The sequence below is a fragment of the Calypte anna genome, chromosome 3, assembly GCF_003957555.1.
Source record: "Calypte anna isolate BGI_N300 chromosome 3, bCalAnn1_v1.p, whole genome shotgun sequence".
In the NCBI taxonomy this organism is placed as follows: Eukaryota; Metazoa; Chordata; class Aves; order Apodiformes; family Trochilidae; genus Calypte; species Calypte anna.
Genome location: NC_044246.1, coordinates 73,868,739 through 73,887,986, shown reverse-complemented (window position 1 = coordinate 73,887,986; position 19,248 = coordinate 73,868,739). Strand labels below are relative to the sequence as shown.

Below are 19,248 nucleotides of genomic sequence, written 5' to 3'. Positions count from 1 at the left end.
TTTATATATTTACACTTTATTATTAGGTAAAAATCAAATGTCAGCGCTGTCAGTAGAACTATGACTGAAGAGGTTTTTACACCACTCTAGAATTTATGTAGATTTTAATCAGTCTGCATTAGTATGGTTGTCGGTTAGTTTACTACAAATTGGTTTTTTTCTCTCTCCTTTTCCTGAAAAGGCAGAAGTGGCATGAATCAGATTGCAAGGTTATACATACAATTTAAATGAATAATCTGATCTTTCAACTACCAGTTATAAAATTGTGCAGTTCTGCACATTTTTTCCTGAATATGCTTTAGTGGAAACTTCCTCTTTCTTAAAGAACCACTTTCCTTCTGCATGAGTATCCCTAGTCAAGATAGCTCTATACACAGAACAAGCAGCTATTCCATTTTCTCTTTTGACTAAAATCCCCCATTATCATTATCTTTCTAGATAGAAATACAAATATTATTCTAAGAGAAAACCTGGATTCGCATATATTCTGAGTTTAATTTTCTGACTCCCAGGCTCCTGCTGGGGACCTTGAGAGCAGGCAACTCACCAGTTTACTATGTAGGTGTGAGTATGGGTAACAATTCTGTCCCGGAATAGGAGGATTCTCATGTATACATAACATGCATCATTTCCTTAGGATAGACCCTACTGGGTTTATAATGTCCATCAATAAAAAAATTATATTTATTTAAAAAATTTAATTTAAGTTCATGATTTCTACTACTATTTTCTGGTTCTCTGACTTCTAATTTCTGTTTTTGTGTTTCTCTGCTAGCTTATAGCTGTCCTGTGGCAGTGATATCCTACTGGCTATTGATTTGAGGACTCTTTAATTGAAAACTATTCTGTAAACATCGTTTTCAATTTACTGTTTTGACCATCTATATTTAGGTGCCAGAGGCTCATTTGCAGCAGTTGATGGTTAAAGATTTAAAAGCTACACGTCATCTAGGTATACTTCAGTAATATGCAGGTTTTACAACAAGGTCTTGTCATTCATCTTACATAGCCTACGGGCTAAAAGTGTGTGACTGTGCATTTGTGTCTGCATGTGTCACCACAGGAAAGGAAAAGGCAAAGAATCAATGATCTCAAAATTAATTAAAATCAGGAAGACTTTCCCTCTGCTGACAGGATATTTAGGATGAAAATAATTAAATGAGCTATTGTGGCAAATGCAATATCGATTGCACACCAAGAGCAATTCCTTGAAAACTTAGATGAAGATTGATAACTGTTTCTTAGGAGTTAGAGCCAAAGGCAACCATTTGTATCTCCGGTTTGTGTGCTTATGTGCAGTCTGACAAATGGCTTTAAGCCCCACTCTCTATTGACCACTATAGAAAGCTACTGTGTACCAGAAATAAATGGCATATACATGCTGACTCTCCCTTCTTCTTTGTGTCTGTACAGTTAAAAATGCTTAGTTTACTATTTTCATAGAATCATAGAATCATAGAATTGGCTGGGTTAGAAGGGACCTCAGAGATCATCGAGTCCAACCCTTTCTGTTCTTTATACTATAAATATAGTACCTTCCATCCTTTCAGGGCAAAAAGGCTTTGTTTGTTTACTTGTATCAGGTCAGAGGTGGATTTTTAATTTCTTTGAATAAGCAGGATCAGGAATTGCACTCTGGAATTAGAGGTGAAATGAAGTTAGGGTTAATATTTTCAGAATAATAACGTAATAGAATAGTGATCACTGGAGTTTAGCTATAATAGGACTACAATTACAAGTGAAGAGGCAGCATCAAAAAGCACAAACCTGATTATTATTACTTCACATTATTTTATTTTCAACTGTTCTGCTTCAGACTATCTCTAGTCTTTATTTTTTGGACAAAGCAATTAGCAGATGGAGCACATAAGGTACTGCTCTAGGTCGTATCTTTCACTGAATTTTATCTTAAAAGAGTTCATGCAGTGCTCCATAACATGAATCAGAACACTGGTATGTGGAATAATCAGAAGAGTCACTTCAAAGCTTGCTGCTGATAAAAAATAAAATCTGTAGTAGACTTTCCAGAGTAATGGAGCCTTTCAAAACTATTTTGAGAACAAATCAAAGTGAAAAGAAATTATGTGGACAAGTGATGTTTTTGCTTTGGTAACAGACTAAACCAAAAATAGGCATAGAAAATGCTATAGACAGAAAGACTTGTTTTAAAATGTCAAAACAAGCCTGTTGACAACATTTGCCTTTGAATCACATTATTTTATCTAATTGTATATGGAAGCAGACTCTTAAATGTCAACTTCTTTGGGGAAACAGACTTGTAAAAGGAAAACATTGCCAAATCGCCTAGTAAGTAAACAGTTATTTTCAAAACATAATAAGTAATGTTAGTTGAGATGTTCTTCCTACCTATTTTTAGGCAGTCTTGTCCTAATAATAGCTCTGGTATTGAATGTGGCTATTCCTGTGTCAGTTTTGTGCTGAGGTGAGGTGGCTCATTTATGCTGTGGGCTGGATGGGAAGAGTCTGTTGGACTTCATGGGTAGACTGCCTCTTCCCAGATCTTCTCAAGATAAAGCACTCACACAGAAACAACTCAGCAGAAATTATTCTCTTCCACCTCTTTCTTTCTGATGAATTTGCAAATGTTGTACTTTTTGGGAACTTGAAAGCTTCCTGTGATTTTTTATGACAGGGTGATTTTTTGTTACATTTTTAATTAAATATTGGATAAGAATTTGTACATATATCAAGTGCTAAGTGACTGAAATATCTACCTTTTGGACTTTAGATTACTCAGACATTCCCTGTTTTGTTAAATTTTAAGATTAAATAGATAATCATGTTAATGTGAAGAAAATATTCTTGTAGACCTCATTTGTATGCTGCCTTCTGCTTTGAACCATTTATCACCATTTCAGAAAAGCTTTTCCTAAAGAACCATAGCATTTTATGCACACTATGGTATTTGAAAATTTCTTTATCAAGGGCAGAACTTAACATTGCAGATTAACTACTTCAGGAAAAACAGTTTTTCTTTTATGAATGATTATTACTCCAATGTCCAGGAAAATTTGTCCTGGAAATTTTAGATAAAGAAAATAATATGAAAATTTTAAACTAAATTCAATTAACTTTTGTCCTGGATTCTGTGCAAAGCAATCAGCTTAATAAGACCATAATATTAGGCATCTAAGTTAAATATGTTCCTTTGTGATTTATATTATTTGACACTATATATTAAGATTATTCAACTTCTGAAGAGCATACAAAAATTATGCATTTTGACTGTGATTTTTCCATGACTTCCACTTAGTCTTAGAGACAGAGCTGGTATATTGTGTTATATTAATAAGATAGACTTCCAAATATTCAAAGTTTTTGTTTTGTTGCACTGTAGCCATACAGCTGAATATTTTCTGAGCAGGTGTATCTCTTGTGATAGGTATTTTGAGAAAATTTCCAAAATTGTATTAGCCAGTTCTGGGTACAGAAGTAGGATGGAAATGTTGTGTTTCCAGAATTTATTTGATCTTTTTTTAGCCTCTGCCTAGGAAAGTGTAAGCATTCCATATGTTAAAGTAGAAGCTTGGAATTTTGTGGAATGCAACACTGAATTTTATGTTGCCTCCACAAGTTAGAATCTTTTCATTCCATATAATCCAATGCACTTCAGCAGCCCTTGTGGAGCAGGATTTTGGTGTATCCTAACTGTAGTGGATTTCATATGTGTATCTGTGAGATCCTCTAAAAAGTACACTCTATGGCTATATAAATTAAAACTTACCTTTGCACATGAGAGGTAAAGTTTATATCCATACTGACATTATTGTCCCTGTGGTAAATACTGATTTTGTAAATGCTTTTCTTATTCTTTTGAAAATATACATGTATATGTATTACAAAAATATGTAGTGTGAGTTTTGTTTGTTAGATAAATATTTTCCCATAAAACTGCCTGCATGCTCTATTGTGGATAACAGAAAGAAAAGATTGGATTTTTATAATGACCAAAAGCACCAGTTACACTTAATACCTTATGAAAATAATTTGTTTAAAATATGCGTACAGTATGGACTCCTGAATTTTAAAAACATCTTTTCACCATATTCTATATTTTGACACTTATTATATTCAATTTTCCATTTTTTAGATTGTTTCTTGATAAAATCACTCTTATTACACAATTTGGTAGGTTTTGGCAAAAGAAGCCAAGAGGTAATAAAAACTGGGAGAGTATGCTTATAGCCTTGTGAAGAAATCTGACATTTGCTCTGAATTCCGCTGTTCCTATATTCTGTTTTTTTCAGTACTGTATGATTAATATGGAGCTTCTTTAGGCTACTTCAGACAAGTGGAGGAACATTACTTCCTACTTATTTTTCTTTCTAATCTAAGACCATTTGGCTAGTAGAGCTGTTAGTGAATATGAGAAAACTAGAAATCCTTGTGGTAGAGCAGAATGTACTTGTATATTTCCTCTTTTTAATTCTTCTCCTCCCTTTTTCCTTTCCTGCCCTGCCCAAAATGTCATATATGGAGAACCTTCTGAAATGTAAAGGATTAGTATCTCTAAAAATAAGGTGAATGGACTGAAAATGTTAAAATTTTGCTAATGCATAGTTAAGAGGTATTTGTACATGCAGGAAAAGTAAATCCTCATCAGATTAGTCAGAGATAGGCAAAAAATCACTAAAGCCTCTGCCTAAGCTTTGACACGTTTTTATTTTTAAATGTGGATTTAGTTCTAGTCTAGAAATTTGACTGATGCCCTGATGGATGGAGTCCTGATGGTATATTGAAAAAGCTGGAAATATATTCAGCTTTCAGTACCTATTTTTAGGTTTAGTAATTATGATAATTATATACTACCATTTGGCTTTATGATATAAATATCCTTTTGAAATGAACCATATTTAGAGAGGAGTGATTTCCAAAATTGTCAGAAAGGATCACTAGATGAATTTGGGTTTTGTATATTGCTACAAATTTTATTGACCATACCAAGACTCATATATGGCTCCAAAAAATTTGATCTCATGAAGATGGAGGTTGGTTATATTCACCAAAACAGCAGCTATGTCTAACATGACAGCATGTTGTGACTATGTTGGTCTTAATACGAAGCCTGTGGATCTTTTGGCACTGAAGAATCCACTTGTGACTTCATAAGTTTTGAAAATTTTATATATATAAAAACCTCCCTTATAGTTTTTCTTTATCCTGACTCTGTTTAGCTATCCTTATTTTCATTGTACTCTGAACTTCTCTGTGCTTTCATATTTAAGGATTTCAAAGTTCATAAAACTTCAATTAAGTTTTCAGTATCAAGGTACATCTCTGTCTTAGCCACTGAAGTTCCCATTAAGAGTTACTCATCTTTTTCTGAAATATCACTATTTGAAAATGTAGTTAGTTAGATAATTTTTTGTGGGCTAACATATTACAATAACAGACAGTTTAGAATAGCAGAGGTAATTTTAAAATATGAGGTAATTTTTACAAGATAAGCTGCAAAAGTAGTCACAAAACAGAACACATATTTTCAATCAAGTAATAAACTTAATGTAAGGAGATTTAAATCAAAAGAAAATATATTTAATTTTGTGTCTACCTTGATGGTAAAGCCAGAGCAAACAATTTTTGATAACCAGATTACTGATAAAAAGTTCATTCTGAAAACGAACAATGGAGAGGTTCAATGAAACAAAAAACAATTGTATCAGCAATTATAGCACTCAGTGGAGGCACAACTAGAAAGGGAAGAAAATGTAATGTTACAAGGTCACTTTGCTTTTTTGTAATCTGTCTAGGCTATGATCTTCATATAACATGCATGTTGATGAAAGATTATATAAAAATGACAAAAAGCAGTGAGAATTGAAAAATGGGTGTATTTTTAAAACTGAAAAAAAAACCCCCTACAAAAACCCCATAAAAGAACTACTTTGTAAATTTAACAGGAGATTGGCTTTCTAAATCAGGCCAATGATCTCTTTTAATACCTTTTCCTTGGGGTATTTCTGATTTAAAGAAATGTTAATTCAAAAGCAAAGTTGTCACTTATTTAAACCAGAGCATTACTTAATAGAGGAATTGCAGAGGCTGACAGGAAGCAAAATTCTGTTTTGAAACGAACAAATGCTCTTTTATAGGCTAGTTATGTTTCACATTGCTTAACAATTTGTTTTCTCCTGGAAATATGAACTTTGCAAGGCTGAAGATATTAGAATCTTTGTCATTAGTTCTTCGTAAGTGGAGAGAAATATAAAAGGAACCTGGTGGGTGCAGAAGGCAATTTATTATGAACACTTTGAAATGTTTTGTCTCTGCTGTTCAAAGTCATCAGTATCCATTTATTTTTGTAGTTTTATGTAAAATTTGAAAGTGTGAAAAATCAAACATTGTGAAATTTTACAGGATACAAAAATGTAATATGTAGAGATTCCTTCTCTAGAAAGTTTTTTTAATATTTTTTAATTAGATATGCATTTAATCACACAGTTATTTTAACTTTATGTCTCTGTAGTTTCATGTGTTGTCAGGTGTTCTTTCTTCCTGCACAAGAATACAAAGGTGCTCAGTGTGTCTGCTGAGTAGGATCTTTCTGTAATTACTTATAAATTGCTTATACAGAGAGACTTTTCATGTGGTGTGATAAGCCTTGAATACTGAGCTAATATAATAGTAGCGGGCAGCTTTTTATTATGGATGTGGTTGATGGAGTTGCAGTGATCACAATCACATTGATTTTTAGCAGCAGAACAGATGAAAGGAAATAGACAACCAAAACCAAATAATGACTCATTGTCCCTGTTAATTAGGTTTTTGCTATCTGTCCTTATGGTATATAGAAGAGTATGATAGGGGTTGTATTAAAAGAAAAAAAAAAGAAAAAAGCACATACCATAATTTCTAAAGTTCAGAAGGAAGGTTTGGAAAGTATTTCAGAATAACCTCCACCTGGAATTTTTTACATTATTTTAAAATGATATGTATAAAACTAACATCCTAGTACCTGTTCCTAATTGTATATTATAGGCACAGTTCTGCAAGTGCTTACACAGGCAGGCAGCGTTTACTTTTGCAAGCAGTACACTGAAAGTAATTTTCTTCTTGGATTAGTGGAGTTTATGGCATGATTTAACATTTACAAGGTGTTATGAAATAATTTTTATATAGTCATGTGATTTAGAAAATAGAAAACCAGAGTAAAAAAATTTCAAAAACATATCATTAAAGAACTTTTTTTCTTTTTTTTAACAGTGTTTATCCCAGATAAGTGGAGGTGACTGTATAGGCTGAATGATTTTTATTGGGAACTTTATATGATTGGTAAGAAGTATAGGACCCTGACTGCTTCTACAGAGTAGTTGCAGTTAACCTGTCCAATAAATAGCTTATGTAAAATAGGTGAGAATGAGAAATTGATCAGAAAGTTGAGGAAATCAATCACAACTTAACCTTATATCAGAATAGCAAACCTTGTGTGATACTGTCTTTGAAACCAGAATATCATCCAGTCATATTTAAAAATTGAAATAAAGGATGTATTTCTAAATATTCTCAGACTTATTCTACTTACTTCCTTAAATGAAATTTTCCTTTATAGTTAAGATTCAAGCTTTTCCTCCACAAGAAAGGAAAATTTTGAATGGTGTTTTCTGACAAGGTCACCTTGTCTATGTGCTTCAGTATATATTCTAAATCTTCAGCAGTTCATTTGCCAGAGTGAAATTCAGATCCTGGATCATAGGCCAGATGAGAGATGATCACAGCAGATGAGAGAAATAGTGCTGCCTTTCTTATTTCAGAAAACCTTGTGTTAAAGCTACTTTCTAGCCACATCTCTTGTGTTAATTGCTAGCAAAACTTCAAATTGTCTGAACATTTTACCTCAAATAAGTTAAAATCAAACTGTTCTAAGGGGCTACCTGCCTACTTATTTTTCAGATATTTAGCACCATAAATATTCTATCAAATTACATGACTATCTCAGATTGTTTTCTGAGATGAAAGAAGTTTTAACACTTAAAAGTTTTATAATGGAAAATATATTTTCACTCTGTCAATACAAAAGAATGCATATTCTTTCCTATGCAATGACAATATAATGAAAAGAAATGTGGCAACAGCATCACTACCCTTTGGAGTGCTTTTTATATTCTTTCATTCTCTTGACATTTTCTCAAAATTTGTAATTTTTTAATGTTCCACTTTGCCATTTCTCTGAGAAGTGGATAGTGAACTGTAGGAATTGCAGCAAAGGAAGAAAATACTTTTTTTCTCTCTCTTAAGAAAAAATTGCACTTTACAAAAAAACCTACCTGCCTGGGTCTGCATTTTAAAAATGTAGATTAAAAATAAATAAAACGTAGGTTGGTTTTAAGGTGTTTTAAAATAATATATTCAACAAGTAAATTTGCTTTTTTTTGGATGCTAAACCAGTATTTTGTTGATGTGCAAAACAGTTTGTGTCTGTTTTGTCTCTACTTAAAAACACACACACGTATCAGTACAAAAACCTTCTCCATTTAAAATTCACCAGACAACTACATGTTAAAGGTAATTTAAGCAGCTATACCATAATGTGATGATTATTCAGCTGAAATGCTCCTACATTTTGAAAAAAATTATGCTAACAAGTTTATTTGATTTCTTTGATTTTCAAAAAATTAGATGAACATTGTTTATAGCTTGCTGATGCTCATATCTTATTCCCAGTTGGAATACATTTTTGAGGCTGAAGAAGAACCCTCAACTGTTTGCTTAATTGTACCCCAGGGTGGAGTTGGGAATGTGTCAAGAAGTAAGAAAACACTAGCTTTAATAAGCATACAATGCAATTTAACAGCTCATAAACCAGTAAAATTTAATCCCAGGCCAAGAGATTTATTAAATCTCACTCAGCAAATGGTTTTGTGGGATGTGTTAAGTGAAATCATTACAGGGGCAATAGATTTTATTACCGATGAGGGGAGAACTACTTCCTCAAGACGTTTCTTCTTAAATTCATTCACGTCATTTTAATTGTCTTGAGTAGGAGAGCTCGCTGTGAGTAGTAGCAGTAGTAAGCTGGGTTTCTGGAATTTGTGTCATGCTACTACGTTTGTCAGGCATCATCTAACTGAAGTATCTTTTTGGTGGCCTTGTGCAGCAGCTCCTCTTATGATCGTTAAAGATTTTTTAATGTAAAACAACTAAAGCTTCTGTCTGGAAGATAAAATCACACTTACTATTTTTTTCATTTTATCATTTTTAACATTCCGTGCTTCTTTTTCTGTGTACTTCAGTTTTTCTTTCTCTCTGGCTTCTTGTTCCTCTCAGTGGTTTTCTCAGTCCTTTGTTTTTATAGGCTGCAGAAATTATGTACATTCAATCTTTTCTCTAATACTTCTGCCAGTTAGAGGATTCCTAATTCTACCTGAATCTTCCAGGCAGTTTTTACATCCTTGTGAAATATTATTCTGACTTATACCACTTCAATATGTCTTACCTATATAAATGTTGCCTCATCCAATTTTTATTTTCAAGTTAATTTCTTCCAATTTCTGTAGCCTCTTATGACAAACTCCTTGAAGAGACTGTTCAGAGTCCAAGTGTGCCCAAAGATATCTTACTTAGTTCTACACTTACATCCTTATTATGAGCTGCTGAAAAGACTTCTATTTTTGTTGCCCAGACCATTTAATATGAGTTCCTCTGGGTATCATATTCCATAGATATGGAATATATAATATTCCCTAAACATAAAATATCCAGAGACTGTTCTAGTGATCTTGGCTAGGGCCTGCCATAATTTTGGGGCTGATGAAATGCATTAATAATTCCACTTAATTTCCTTTGAAGCATTCTCCTGAGGATGTTTAGCTGATAATTAAAAAAGGATTTATTTGATTTTATGTTTTCTCACACAGTTGGGAAATATTTAAGAAGAAAAAAAAAAAAAAAAAAAAAAAAAAAGATGTGCTCTACTTATGAAAAGGTTACCTTGGAAAGGGTTTTCTCCTGACTTGTTTTGCTCTATTGGTTTTGCCTCTAGACTTTCTTTGAGGTTGGCATATCTGTAATACCTTATTCTATATCACATTCATTAGAGAGAACTAACTTCATGATATATAATTGCAAGGAGTGTTTTTAGATTTTACCAGCTAATCTCTCATCTAATTCTTCCAGAATGTCCTGAAGGACATTTTCTTCTGAATGCGTTGACAGTATGAAGTGTAAAGTCAGCGTGTTTCATCAAGAGCTTATACCAAATATCTGTGCAGAATAATAATAATAAAAAAGGGAGGTTAATGTCTCTGATAATTATTATTTACGTTTTGAGTGGAGACAGTTGTGATGGCCAATCGCTTTGGGGTCTAAAATGACCGTATGGCATGGGCATGATTTACCTTCAATTTCATGCATTTATACTGGATACTTTTGTCATGGTCAACCTTAGGAAACAAAATGCAGATATACATTTGTGAGCATTTTCATTCAGTTGAATTTAATTTTTGATGCAGCTAATGAAGCTACACTTGAAAAGAATGTAAGCCTCATCTTAATGAATTCATAATATTTTTCAGAATGCATTAATGACTATCAGACACTAAGCAAATCCTTAGAACAGTTTTGCCTTTTAAATGTAGTTGGACTTTTTTTCACAAGGGAACAATTTAACTGTCTAGAGATAACACAGAGATAATCTTGAAGCAAATTATGAGCTGCATATGAAAAATATAAGCTATCCTGCTTAATGCAGTAGTATTTATTCAGATGATATACAGGTAAATACAGCGAAAGAATTAAAAGATAGAAACGTATGTGCATACTTTACTAATCAGTGGAAAAGTCTTGGTTTGTGTGATGCAGTATTTAATATGAACTGTCCAGTGTCCTCTCTTGAAATTTTTAGTCAATTCCATTTAATCTAGAACTGACAAGAGATCTAGAGAATTAGTTGTATCTGAATGTAATTCCAATACAAAATCTGGTTTTTATTTCTTCTTTGATACACATCAAGGCTTTCATTTTCCCCCTTCCTTTCCCTTCTTTCTTTCAGAGTTAATTTGCTTTAACTGGACATGACTTGAATGAATAAAGTCAACTTCAAACACAAAATACAGATAACTGTAAACAAGTATGTATGATACTTACAAGGAGGTCATCATTAATATTTTACACTTACCATAAAAGCATTTTGCAAACAGTTGAACAGTCTAATCTGCACAGAGGTAAATCTTATATTGTTAGGGAGATAATTTAGTTAGCTAAAAAAAATTAATATATTTTAAAAAAAAATCTGGGGTTTGGCCTTTTTGACTCCTTTTCTGTGCAAAAAGTTCCTCACAGTCACTGGAAAAAAAATTCATAGTAAAGAGAGTAATTATGACATCTTTTATCTCACAGATTTTGTAAGTACAAGAATATTCCAATCTAGGGGAAATAAATTATCAGTATTGCAATTAACTCATTTTTGCCTGGGATCCACATTGTGTCACTTACAAATGACCAAAAAGTAAATTTATCAAGCTACTCTTTCCCATTGATCGATTTCATATGTCACTCAATATAGAAAAATTCTTGGTGTTTTCAAGTACTTCATGGAGCACATTTAAGTAGAAGACCATGTTTCATCACAGAGTTTTATTAGTAATAAATTTATTTAGGCAAAAAACAATCACATTAGTTTAATTTAATTTAATTTTTAATTGAAAACCTGAGGAACTTTTCTTGTGTTCAAGCTGTTTTTAATCATCCATAGCTGAGTAATTAAATGTTCTTCCAGATCACGCCTATGTAATATCTTTTTAAATTGTAGATTAAAGAGGACTACAATTTGTTAAAGTAAAATCTGAAACATAATTTTTTTCTGTTTGAGAAGTGTACTATTTCTGATACACCTCATGAAGAAACAGAATTAACTTAGCAATATTTCATCTTATATTTATGTTAAACTTGATTAGTGTTAACTCTGGAACACTGAAATATAAACCAGAGAGGAGTGACTTATGGGTACATGAAATCCTCGTATGACTTGATGGAGCTAAATGAACATATCATACAAAAACATTGCTGTGGAAATATGATACACTTGCAAGTCATGGTTTGATGTCATTAAATGTGGAATCTGCAATTTTTTTTCCACCCATATTAATTAGTTAGGCAATTAACAAGTATTCCAATAGCAATTAGCACATTTATTGAGTCAGGTGCCAAATAGCATTGATGAACTCTTATGTCCTGCAAGTCTGAAGGTGGTTGTGAAGAACATAATCCCTCTGTTCTGTTACTTTTGCTCAGATTTATCTGTGTGTCTGAGTGAGAGACTTTTGCCCATATGCATTGGAAACCAGCAAAACCCACTACCCTGACAACTTCCTTTCCCAGGTCCAAGTCCCCAGAATTCAAGCTAAATAACATGAATGACTAACAGGGACAAGCAAGTGTGAGATGAAAATCAACATATAACTGCTAGAGCTATCACGTCTTTAACATCTTTGGCAGTGGTTAGGGATGGAAAAGAAAAAGACCACTTTTTACTCAGACTAGGCCTGGTGAAGTATATTAGATTCTTTCTTTAATAATAGAGAGGACTGCTTTTCTACTTTTATAGTTAGTTCAGCACCACCAGAGCTATAGTGAAGTTAGGGTATTTACATGCAAGTGTTAGCAAGACTCAAAAGTGATTATGAAGGAACACATATAAAAAATAGAGGCAAACACATCACCCACAGAATGATGAAGTAAAATAACAGAAAAGTATTGAGAACTGTGTAATATTCAGCTGAGTTTGGGATAAAAATCAAACGCAAATTGGAACTTTCTCTCTATTTGAGATGTATTGTGACTGAAATCATGTCTTTGATTAAGATGTCACCTCTGAGAGCTAAAAGCTTTTTTGTTACTTGACAGTCAATTGAAAAACAGACTTGTGGTCACAGACATCTGTCACCTGACATCTTACTCACCTGACTCAATTTCATTCTAATTCAATCTGTTGAAATAATTTTGTAGCTTTTGTAGTTAGAGTGTTTCTTGTCTTTCGTAATTGTAGAAATACAAATGACAGTATGATAAACAGTATTAGTTTATCTTTATCCAAGCAAGTAATCGTGAATGCTAAGTAGGACTGTGAAACAAACAAACAAACAAAAAACAACCCAAACCAACGACCTATGGTTCAGAAACTATACAAGATGTATTTGTGAAATACAACATAATTCTTAAAAGGTTTATACAGGTTAACTAAAACACCACTAATCTCGTTTCTCATTAAGATGTTTCTCGTATTATGTGTCCTCCAGTGAATGGAGACATTATAGCAGGTTTTTATCTGAAATTCCATTGCTTCTCCTGAACTATGTCTTCTTTTTTTTCCAGACTGCTACTCTCCATTTAGATAAAATAAATAATCCTAAAAATTTCACTAGGGGCATTTCTTCCCTGATCACCATACAATTTCTTACTGAAGCCTGCAGTGTGTCTGGAACCACAAAGCAGTTTCAAAAGAGAAAGCAGTGCAGACAAAAGGCAGCATAACATAAAGCTTAGCAAGCCTAATGAACAAGGGTGGAGGGCTAGACTATCAATTCCTACTGTCTTCCAGAGTAAAGGTTAAGTCACCAAGCAAAAGGAGAGCCTAACCTGTAAAATCAAGTATATATTTTATATCTTTTCCTGAGTTATGTTCTGTTTATTTTTCTTGCAGTAAAATCAACATTTGTGCACAGTGAGATGAGTGCAATACATGAATCACTAAACCAGTACATTTTTGAGTATATGGTTCTATCTGTTTCTCTTCAGTACAAAAGCCTACATTTAGCTTTAATCTTCCCAGACAAGGTGGATTCTCGTCCTATGTATTAAATAAGGGATTCATCTTGCACCATCTAAAAATCAAATAGAGCACTCTATTTGTGTCCTCTAGCTTCTAGCCAGTGATTAGTTTATGTTGTGTGCATTTAAAAAAAAGTGCATTCTGATCTAGATTCATTTCCAGTGAAGTGAAATTCACCATTGAAATATGAGGAATCTTATCAGAATCTGAAGTACTTTTCAATGGCTTTTATAATCCTTCCACTGGATCTGACTGTTGTCATCCTACAGATTTCCAGTTCAGTGGCTTACAGAATTTGACAAAAAGCCATGTTGATGTGCATCTGGCATAATGTCCATTTGATTTCTGCTGATGAGTCTTACTAGTTCTGTGTCCAAATGTACATCTTACTGATCAGTTAATGCTGGTTTCGAACTTCTGGCTGAGTCCTAATGGGCTGCTTTTGCTAAAGTTTCACAGCAATTTCAACTTTCCTTCACTGATGCAAGGACTACAGTTTTAGAAATAAAGCTGATTTAAAAAAAAAGTTTCTAATTCTGAGCCAGATTAATATGTTTTATGTATTGTATAGTTCATTAAAAAAATGTCTAGACTTCAACTACTGCCAAGTACTGTTTCTAGAATATTAAGCTTTGTATGATGCTTACTAAGCATGTCATTCTAACTTTTTGGTGTTTTTCTGCTTCCTTATCAAATATCACCTTGCCTTAAACCCATTGCAGTGCCTTGAACGTAATGAACAATTTGGCAGCAAAAATACTTTCTGAATGATTTGAGACCCCTACATAATCTAAATGTCTCTGAGATCATTGAAACTTATTACGCTGGCTATTTTTAAATTTGGATTTATTTCTGTTTGAATTTTGAAGTCTCTCCTTGGGAGAACCATTTAAATGTAAACATATATTTTCCCCTTTAAGAGTAGCTTATGGGCTATAATGGTAGAGCATTTCTGCATTTTTATGTTGAGTTTTATTGTAAAGAGCCTTGGGATGCATTTGCATGAAAGACACTATATAAGCTCATTTTGTATTGCATTGTGTTGTATTGTAACAAGTGCAATAATCTCCAGGTTTCCTATCCATTAAAGAACTAATTTCACAGCTCACTAATTACGTGAATGAGAAGGGGAAATAGGTCCTTTTCCTCTAAGGTATGCTGAGCAGATGGCATAGTATTCATTTCCACCAAATGAATCTAAGGTTCTCCCCTGCTTTTGGTTCCAAGGCTTGCCTCTGTTTATCAAATAGAGCAGGAAAGAGATGTCTGTTCCTTGTACAGCATGACAGTGTGTACTGAGAGGCTGTCTCTCTCCTTCCAAACAGCCTATCTAGTTAGGATGGGACATCAAAACCATTTAAATAAATGTGCATTTTAATAGATTCTAATTTGCCTCTGATTTATAGAAGATACTGGTTAGAGCTGTCCTAGGAATTTAAATTGATAACTATAAAAATTTATTAATGAATCAGTTCAGTACCTTCGGGATTGTATCTAGTCTGAAATTTCAAAACAGAATAAGGTTACTTCCTTAGTAATGTGCACTTTCCTTCAGAGGTATATTTTTGCCACCTTGCTAATACTTTGTTCTGTTTTGTTTTTTTTCTTTCACCTCACATGTAGAAATAACCAACTTGAATCAAACATGCATACAGTGATTTGTATAGCCTCCTAATGCACTGCTTTTTTGAAGTAGCATGAGTTATCAGAGATACCAGCATTCTCCTGTGATCCTGAAAAGCTGGGGTTTGGGCCCTTAATTGAGCCTTAAAATGAGAAATGAGGCTGACACTCCTGACACATCTTATGTAGGACTTGTTACTAAGGATGCATTCCTTATTATATAATAAATAATCAGATTATTTTCTCACTTTAACATAACAAACCGTGCTAACTTTTTGTTTCATTGTTTCACTGCTGGGCTGTAACATGTTCTGGTTTTGTTTTGATGGTTCTGCTTTTATTCTAATTTCAGACGGATGCAGCCCTTATGTATGATGCAGTCCATGTGGTGTCAGTGGCTGTCCAGCAGTTCCCCCAGATGACTGTCAGCTCACTGCAGTGTAATCGCCACAAACCGTGGCGCTTTGGGACTCGCTTTATGAGTCTCATTAAGGAGGTAAGTCACTAATAAAATTACTTGGTCCATTACTTTCCTCTCTCACAATTCTGTTTTTCTTTTGTTGCCTTTCTTCCTGAATTTTGCCTTTTTTCTTTCAGTAGATGGGAATCTTTCAGCTTGTTATATGGAAAGAGTTTAGCAGGCAAGGCAGCGTTTTTATTTAAAAATGAGTTTTGGAACAAAAAAAATTAAAAGGTGAAATAATTGCATTTTAAATAAAACTTTGTAGATAGTTTGTGTATGTGTGTAAAATTTGTGGCATAAAATTTAAGCCCCCTGAAACATCTTACATTGCATTAATATATGTGGCTTGATCTCATAGCATGCTGTGTTCATACTGGTAGATAACAATTTAAAGCAAAGTTAATAAAGATGACCACTTCAGCATATTCAAATCTGTTGCACTCTAAGTGACTCCTAATACAAGGTTTCTCATTCTAGATAATGCAAAATACTATAATAAAGAAAACCATTTGCAATGGAATATAATTTTGGTTTCATTATTAGTTCCTTTTAGAATGATATTTTTTTCCACTTTCCCTTCTCTACTTTTGTATAGTTTAGACCTAGGTAGACTTTATTTTATTGAAAAATGAGGATATTGCACTTTATTAAAAGTTAAAGGAATCATCTCTGGAAGACTGGCTCAGTGACCTACCTCAGGTTTTGCAGTCTCAGAGTGGTTTCAGGGGACTCAGTGTCTTGCAAAACTAAGGCTTTATTTGAAAGAATTTTCCTAACAGAAAAAATTAAATCCAGCATTAGTGTAAAAGACTGGGACTTGGGGTGGGACAGGGGCGATGGGCATGTAGGGAAACAGAAGGGGAAATTCACACACAAATGATAGAGGAATTAAACCACAAGAGCCTTTTATCTCATTTAGTAGGATGAGTCTGTTGACTAACGTGGAAACTTTTGAGAAAATTTTCCCTGAAAACTGAAGAAAGGGTAATTTATTTAGCAAAAAAATCAATACAGAATATATTTTTAAAAATCAGCCACAAGGTGAATTATTTAGATAGAGTGACAAATTAATATTCACTTTTTGGCAGAAGTAAATTTTTATTTTGGGGCAAAAAAAAGAGGAAGAGGTATTTATTTATAGAAATTGTTCTTTCTCTATAGGCCCACTGGGAAGGACTCACGGGAAGGATAACTTTTAACAAAACCAATGGCTTAAGGACAGATTTTGATTTAGATGTTATCAGCCTCAAGGAAGAAGGTCTTGAAAAGGTATGTAAGATGTTTACATCCAAAGTGACGGGAAACGTCTCCACTAAAACCAGTAGCAACTTCAGAAATACTGCATGTGTAATGTAAAAAAATGCACCTGTTCCCAACTAGATATTTGGTTTCAAAGTCTTGTAGTAAGAGCTGTTATCTTCATGTCTGACTGTTAGTGGTATCTTAATTGTGTGCTTCTAGCCACATTCTTAGATTTGAGATGAGGGGGAAGAGTGAAAAGCTGGACCTGGGGTAATGCATTTTATCTTCACTTTGTCTTCAGTCTATATTGAGTTCAGTTTCGATTTCAATCCATTCCTATCCTTATGTGGGAACTTTCACATCTTAATTCCAGAACAATCGAAACAAACTTAAATCCAGAAAAAGCTTCATTTTGACAATTTTATGTGTTTAAAAAATGAACTTTCATTCTCTTGGAATACGAAATCTCTATCCCTAAATAGCACTAAAAAAATGAGAATAATTAGCTGAACAAGTTTGTCTGTCCTGACATATATTTTTCTTGTAGAGAGCTTAATGACAGACCAGAGGATTGAGAAATGCTCTTTTCTGTTTAGCCTAATATTGTCTGTATTTCAACTAAAGACCTTGGGGATAACATAAAAGATATTTGGCCTACCTACATGACAGCATGTTGATCTGAAATGAGGTCATCTTCCCTCTCTTCTCCAGTCACCATGCCATAGAGAAGCAATGCAGGATGCTGCAGAGGTTCACATTGTTGTGATCAGCAGTTTTGCAAGTGGCAGCTGCCTGGTAGTTTTAATTTATCTGTTGTGTCCAGTGTTTTGTAAGCATCGTATTTTTTCTTCATCCTCAGATAAAGCTTGATCAGCTATTGCCCCCAGGTAATATCATTGCCACAAATAAAACAAGAAATTAAGAGAGGCACCGTGCTGCAGAGTTGCATTTCCTTTTTTCTAGAAATCATTAAATGGAGAAGGTAGCCTAAAGAAAAAACTTCCCTCTCCTTCCTCCTCCTCACCCTCTAGTTTTGGAATATTGATGAAATACTTACATAGGTACTGACATTTTTAAAACTCTTTCTATGAAACATTCCACTAAGAGACCTCTGGAAATCTAAGGAGGTGGGAAAAAGTATGTGATAGTGATAAGATTTGAAAAGCAAATTAGCTTTGTATGTAGGTAGGATAGGTGCAATGCAACCTGTCTTCCTTTCTGGAAACAGAAGAATTGATGTCATGGGAATATCTAAATAAGTGTCTGAAGAGCCTGCATGTAAGTAATAACTTTTAAAAATGAGGAAAAGAAGTCTCTGTAATCTAGGATAGCTTTAAGAATATTGGGTGGCATTTGAGAACCATCAGGCAGCAAGGACAAAATTGTTCCAGTGTACTTAATTTCTTTAAGTCAGAAATGGAAAATAACGAAGGAAATACAGACAGTGTAATATATTAGTGTTTTGACATTTGTGAAACTACTTCAGAATTCTCATCTTTGTTATGGATTTTCCTGTGTGGATTGGAAATTCTCTGAGAGAACATAGGTGCCAAATTGTGTAATGATCACATCCACAAACATTCCCTTACCTACCAATGAGGTTCACCAAGTAGGACCTGCCTTTCACTAACCTGTGCTGACTGGGCCTGATCACTTGATTTTCAGTTTGTGTCACTTTTTAGGAAAAATTGAAAGTTGTTAGAAATAAATCTAATGCAGTAGCAATAAATTGTTTGTTGTTTGAATTGCAGTCATACATATTAGAGAACCTTTATTTGTTTATTCTACATTTTTGTCATTTAAACTTTTATAGTGAAAGCACATTAAAATTCTTCTCTGTTCAAAAGGCTACTTTAATTAAAATGATTAGAATTATAACCTTGAAGTTCAATAGAATTGATTATTTCATGAATTTAGGATTTGAATTGGTCAAATAATGTGATGGCATTTCTTAGTATATTTTTGTGTTACTTCAGCTTCAATTACGTGATGGAATACCAGAGACAGGCTCAAGTTTCAGTCTTTGCCTCTCCTTGTTATGTTCTGGATTGGTCTGTCTTTGAAATAAGCACTATGATTGCCTTAATTAACAGAATATTGCACTACAAGTTCTCAGTCCTTTTACAATTTCTTA

At 33.5% G+C, this 19,248-nt stretch overlaps 1 protein-coding gene across 1 annotated transcript in view; it reads left to right on the top strand.

The window, feature by feature from the left end:
- The window catches only part of GRIK2 (glutamate ionotropic receptor kainate type subunit 2), a 355,719-nt gene that overhangs the window by 171,596 nt on the left and 164,875 nt on the right, over window positions 1-19,248 (top strand). The window contains exons 7-8 of the mRNA XM_030447048.1: window positions 15,762-15,905; window positions 17,034-17,141. Coding sequence (XP_030302908.1) covers window positions 15,762-15,905; window positions 17,034-17,141 — 252 coding nt within the window. The remainder of the gene's footprint in view (window positions 1-15,761; window positions 15,906-17,033; window positions 17,142-19,248) is intronic.